This window comes from Salvelinus sp. IW2-2015, unplaced genomic scaffold (genome assembly GCF_002910315.2).
Source record: "Salvelinus sp. IW2-2015 unplaced genomic scaffold, ASM291031v2 Un_scaffold1038, whole genome shotgun sequence".
NCBI lineage: Eukaryota > Metazoa > Chordata > Actinopteri > Salmoniformes > Salmonidae > Salvelinus > Salvelinus sp. IW2-2015.
In genome coordinates, this window is record NW_019942698.1 from 74,658 (window position 1) to 81,103 (window position 6,446).

A 6,446-nucleotide genomic window follows, 5' to 3' on the forward strand; every position below is an offset into this window, starting at 1 on the left:
GCGACAGGACAAAACAAAGACACGTCCGACTGCTACGCCATCTTGGATTCCGCCATCTTGAAAATCTACTAACAATATGCATATCTTATCTTCTGGGATGAGTAACTGGCAGTTGAATTTGGGTATGCTTCTCATCAAACGTGAAAATACTGCCCCCTATCCTAGAGAAGTTAACAAACCTCTAGACGAGCTTCAATGCCATACACACTCTTCCGTGGCCTCCAATGCTCTTAAATGCAAGTAAAACGAAATACATGCTCTTCAACCAATTGCTGGCCGCTCCCGCCCGCCCGTCTAGATCACTACTCTGGACGGTTCTGACTTAGAATATGTGGACAACTACACTTGGTCTCAATGAGTCTTCAAATGGACAATGACCCACGCATACTTCAAAGTTGTGCAAAATGCTTAAGGACAACAAAGTCAAGGTATTGGAGAGGCCATCACAAAGCCCTGACCTCAATCCTATAGAAACTTTGTGGGCAGAACTGAAAAAGCGTGTGCGAGCAAGGAGGCCTACAAACCTGACTCAGTTATAGCGCTCTGTCAGGAGGAATGGGCCAAAATTCACCCAACTATTGTGGGAAGCTTGTGAAGGCTACCTGAAACATTTGACCCAAGTTAAACAATTTAAAGGCAAGCTACCAAATACTAATTGAGTGTATGTGAACTTCTGAACCACTGGGAATGTGATGAAAGAAATAAAAGCTGAAATAAATAAATCTCTCTCCTATTATTCTGACATTTCACATTCTTAAAAATAGGGTGTGATCCTAACTGACCTAAGACAGGGAATTTTTACTAGGATTAAATGTCAGGAATTCAGAAAAACTGAGTTTAAATGTATTTGGCTAAGGTGTATGTAAACTTCTTACTTCAACTGTACCTAGGTGTCTGGTTAGACTGTAAACTCTCCTTCCAGACTCACATTAAGCATCTCCAATCCAAAATTAAATCTAGAATCAGCTTCCTATTCGCAACAAAGCATCCTTCACTCATGCTGCTAAACATACCCTCGTAAAACTGACCATCCTACCGATCCTTCGGCGATGTAATTTACAAAATAGCCTCCAACACTCTACTCAGCAATTTGATGTAGTCTATCACAGTGCCATCCGTTTTGTCACCAAAGCCCATATACTACCCACCACTGCGACCTTTATGCTCTCGTTGGCTGGCCCTCGTTCATATTCGTCGCCAAACCCACTGGCTCCAGGTCATCTATAAGTCTTTGCTAGGTAAAGCTCGCCTTATCTCAGTCACTGGTCACCATGCTAGCACCCACCCGAGCACGTGCTCCAGCAGGTATATCTTCACTGGTCATCCCCAAAGCCAAACCTCTTTGCCTGCCTTTCCTTCCAGTTCTCTGCTGCCTGACTGGAACGAATTGCAAAAATCACTGAAGTGGAGTCTTATATCTCCCTCACAACTTTAAGCATCAGCTGTCAGAGCAGCTTACCAATCATTGCACCTGTACACAGCCCATCTGTAAATAGCCCACCCAACTACCTCATCTCATATTGTTATTTATTTTTTTGCTCCTTTGCACTCCAATATCTCTACTTGCGCATTCATCTTCTGCACATCTATCACTCCAGTGTTTAATTGCTAAATTTGATTTTTTTCGCCAGTATGGCCTATTTATTGCCTTACCTCCCTAATCTTACTACATTTGCACACACTGTATATAGATTTTTATATTGTGTTTGATATACGTTTGTTTATTCCATGTGTAACTCTGTTTTGCGCTCGGAAACCAGATTGCATAGCGGAGAAGGTACGGTGGGATTCGAAATGGTCGGTGATCTGTTTAACTTGGCTTTCGAAGACTTTAGAAAGGCAGGATAGGATAGATATAGGTCTGTAACAGTGTGGGTCAAGAGTGTCTCCCCCTTTGAAGAGGGGGATGATCGCGGCAGCTTTCCAATCTTTAGGGATCTCAGACGATACGAAAGAGAGGTTGAACAGGCTAGTAATAGGGGTTATAATAACAATTGCGGCAGATAATTTTAGAAAGAGAGGGTCCAGATTGTCTAGCCCAGCTGATTTGTAGGGTTCCAGATTTTGCATCTCTTTCAGAACATCAGCTATCTGGATTTGGGTGAAGGAGAAATGGGGAGGCTTGGGCAAATTGCTGTTGGGGGTGCAGAGCTGTTGACCAGGGTAGGGGTAGCCAGGTGGACAGCATTGCCAGCCGTAGAAAAATGCTTATTGAAATTCTCGATTATCATAGATTTATCGYGGTGACAGTGTTTCCTAGCCTCAGTGCAGTGGGCAGCTGGGAGGAGGAGCTCTTATTCTCCATGGACTTTACAGTGTCCCAGAATTTTTGGGAGTTTGTGCTACAGGATGCAAATTTCTGTTTGAAAAAGCCAGTCTTTGCTTTCCTAACTGCCTGTGTGTATTGGATCCTAACTTCCCTGAAAAGTTGCATATCGCGGGGGCTATTCGATGCTAATGTAGTACGCCACAGGATGTTTTTGTGCAGGTCAAGGGCAGTCGATTCTGGAGTGAACCAAGGGCTATATCTGTTCTTAGTTCTACATTTTTTGAATGATGCATGCTTATTTAAGATGGTAAGGAAAGCACTTTAAAAGAATAACCAGGCATCCTCTACTGACGGAATGAGGTCAATATTCTTCCAGGATAGCCGGGCCAGGTCGATTAGAAAGGCCTGCTCGCTGAAGTGTTTTAGGGAGCGTTTGACAGTGATGAGGGGTGGTTGTTTGACCGTGGACCCATAACGGACGCAGGCAATGAGGCAGTGATCGCTGAGATCCTGGTTGAAGACAGCAGAGGTGTATTTRGAGGGTAGGGTAGTCAGGATGATATCTATGAGGGTGCCCGTGTTTACGGATTTAGGGTTGTACCTGGTAGGTTCCTTGATAATTTATGTGAGATTGAGGGCATCTAGCTTAGATTGTAGGACGGCCGGGGTGTTAAGCATATCCCAGTTTAAGTTACCTRACAGTACAAACTCTGAAGATAAATGGGGGGCAATTAATTCACATATGGTGTCCAGTGCACAGAYGGGGGCTGAGGGTGGTCTATAACACGCAGCAACAGTGAGAGACTTATTTCTGGAAAGGTGGATTTTTAAAAGTAGAAGCTCGAACTGTTTGGGCAAAGACCTGGATAGCATAACATAACTCTGCAGGTTATCTCTGCAGTAGATTGCAACTCCACCCCGTTTGGCAGTTCTATCTTGGCGGAAAATGTTGTAGTTGGGAATGGAAATTTCTGAATTGTTGGTAGCCTTCCTATGCCAGGATTCAGACACGGCTAGGACATCAGTGTTGGCGGAGTGTGCTAAAGCAGTGAATAAAACAAACTTAGGGAGGAGGCTTCTGATGTTAACATGCATGAAACCAAGGCTTTTACGGTTACAGAATTCAACAAATGATAGCGCCTGGGGAATAGGAGTGGAACTGGGGGCTACAGAGCCTGGGTTAACCTCTACATAACCAGAGAACAGAGGAGGTGTAGGATAAGGGTACTGCTAAAGGCTATAAGAACTGGTCGTCTAGTGTGTTGGTGACAGAATAAAAGGAGCAGATTTCTGGGCGTGGTAGAATAGATTCAGGGCATAATGTACAGACAATGGTATGGTAGGATGTGAGTACAGTGGAGGTAAACCTAGGCGTTGAGTGACGATGAGAGAGGTTTCGTCTCCGGAGGCACCAGTTAAGCCAGGTGAGGTCTCCGCATGTGTGTGGGGTGGGACAAAAGAGCTATCTAAGGCATTTAGAGCGGGACTGAGGGCTCTACAGTGAGTATACATTTAGTTAAGTATACATTTTGAGTCTGTTTGTATTAAAAAAAATAATGTGTACATTTGAAGCTGACTGCTGTGTTTCCTAACTGGTAGTTATGACATCAGACGATTAGGCATTTGTACTGTATACATAATTGGGTTTCAACTTCAGGTGAACACCAGATGGAGCTGTTGGATTTTGTGGCGGCCAAATTCCACGAGGAGGGTGGTGTCTTCAAACTTCTGGTAGTAATGAAAAGAAAAGATAATCAATGTCACTTTTGTTTTGTGATAGTTATATTTTCATATTGTCAACTTCCATCACTGTACCTGTCTTTCGTTAACACTTKAATTAATGCCGACAGGTATAATGCATTATTATGTTTTATACACATTTAGAATGTCTTGTGTCTCTACGTCTTTTCCCTTTCTCCCCTCAGATCATAGACTCCATCATGGCTCTGTTCCGGGTAGATTTCTCTGGCCGAGGGGAGCTGGCAGAGAGACAGCAGAAGCTGGCCCAGATGCTCTCCCGTCTGCAGAAGATCTCTGAAGGTCTGGCGACTTCTCTTGCAGACGTATATGCAAACTATGCATTTAAGTCTGCAGCAGAATAACTGGCAGAAAAACTCTTGACTTTTGCGTAAACCTTTCATTGATATAGACATATTGATATTCATGTATTCTGCTCTCCTCCCCCTAGAGTACAACGTTGCAGTGTTTGTCACCAACCAGATGACTGCAGACCCTGGAGCTGGGATGTCGTAAGTGACTGTAACTAGATGTAGGAAATAGGGATTGGTTTGAAATTAAACGGAAAGTCAGCAACTCACTCGGCTAAAGTTCTAACAGGTTTTGGCCTGGAGTTCTGATCAGAGGGTTTCTCTTGTCTCTGTCAGGTTCCAAGCTGATCCCAAGAAGCCGATTGGAGGGCACATCCTGGCGCATGCGTCCACCACACGAATCAGCTTGAGGAAAGGACGCGGAGAGTTGAGAATTGCCAAGATATTTGACAGGTAATTAGTCTGAAAGTTCACTCACTCAATATATGTTGTTCTCATTATTCCTTAGTAGTAACAACCCCCCTTGTAAAGAAGTGGTCGAATATGATTTTTCTTGCTTATGGAGAAAGATCTCCCCCCTCATAGCTTAATTATTTTCCATGACCTCCTGCAGTCCTGATATGCCTGAGAACGAGGCCACTTTCGCCATCACTCCAGGGGGAATTGCTGATGCCAAAGAGTGAAAGACCCTCATGGATTTACAAGTAGAGGAGAGGAACCACATGCAGTTTTTAGCAAATCGTAATTTTTTGAATTCTGATGAAGACTATTTGTACTATTTGGTGTTTATATGTAAAGTGCCTTCAGAAAGTATTTATACCCCTAGACTTTTCCCACATTTTGTTGTGTTACAAATTGTGATTAAAATAGATTTAATTGTCATTTGTTTTTGTTAACGATCTACACAAAATACACTGTAATGTCAAAGTGGAAGATTTTTTTTTACATTTGTATTAAAAAAAGGGGGGAAAATGGTTTTGATTGTTTTTGCGACTGCACTTGAAGAAATTGATGGGGTCACCTTGGGGTTATGATAGGGGCTGCACCAAATGATTGATGTAGTATAATAATTGATTATGCATATGTTGTATTAATAGAASGGGCAAGGGCTATAAGACCCCTCCCCCACTACATTTATAGGGTCCTGGACTACAGATTAGCAATATATATGCATTATAAGGTTTAATATTGTTCCACAGTTCTTTTCTAGTTTCTGCCTCTTATAAGAAACGGTCTGAGAGATGTGTGAGTTATTGCAGTCAAAACAGGGTGTCTGTGAGAAAGCACCTCAAGGCTAAAAGAGATTCATGGACACAGAACCCTGCAGGGGAGTGAAGGAGAGATAAGAGACAAGTCAGACATACCACTGTAAGCCACACGGGAGTGGAAAATTACTGCTGAGCCCTTAGAAAACACTGGAACTATTGTTCTCTCCTGCAAGTTTGTATAAATGTATATGCATGGGCTTGGTCTCATGAGTAGAAGGTGTTGACGTAGGCAGTTTCATCGCTAGGGGTTGACTGCAAGCATATTAAAGCAACTTGGACCTTTCCTATTTTGCAGAACTTACTCGGAAACATGCGTGCTATGTTCCCGTTGTCAACTTCTGTCTGCAATTGCATTAATAAAAGTTTTGATTGACTTACAAGATATTGTCTGAATGCTGATTTCACCAATAAGCAAATGACTGACAAGGAACAAGGAACCTACCCCACCAAAATTGTATAAGTTCTTGACATTTTCCGGATTGACTGACCTTCATGTCTTAAAGTATTGATTGACTGTTGTTACTCTTTGCTTATTTGAGCTGTTCTTGCCATAATGGACTTGGTCTCTTACCAAACAGGGCTATCTTCAAATAGGGCTATCTTCTGTATACCACCCCTACCTTGTCACAACACAACTGATTGGCTCAAACGCATTAAGATGGAAAGAAATACTGTAAATTTACTTTTAACAAGGCACACCTGTTAATCGAAATGCATTCCAGATGACTACCTCATGAAGCTGGTTGAGAGAGTGCAAAGCTGTCATCAAGGCAAAGGGTGGCTACTTTGAAGAATCTGAAATATAAAATATATTTTGATTTGTTTAACACTTTTTTGGTTACTACATCGTTCCATATGTGT

General features: G+C 42.5%; 1 protein-coding gene across 2 annotated transcripts in view; it reads left to right on the forward strand.

The window, feature by feature from the left end:
* The window catches only part of dmc1 (DNA meiotic recombinase 1), an 18,767-nt gene extending 12,804 nt beyond the window's left edge, over positions 1-5,963 (forward strand). For both annotated transcript variants that reach the window (XM_024136858.2, XM_024136859.2), the window contains exons 9-13: positions 3,927-4,000; positions 4,195-4,309; positions 4,458-4,518; positions 4,654-4,770; positions 4,931-5,963. In XM_024136858.2, the coding sequence (XP_023992626.1) occupies positions 3,927-4,000; positions 4,195-4,309; positions 4,458-4,518; positions 4,654-4,770; positions 4,931-5,000 (437 nt within the window). In that variant the 3' untranslated portion in view covers positions 5,001-5,963. The remainder of the gene's footprint in view (positions 1-3,926; positions 4,001-4,194; positions 4,310-4,457; positions 4,519-4,653; positions 4,771-4,930) is intronic.
* Positions 5,964-6,446: the final 483 nt, after the last annotated feature.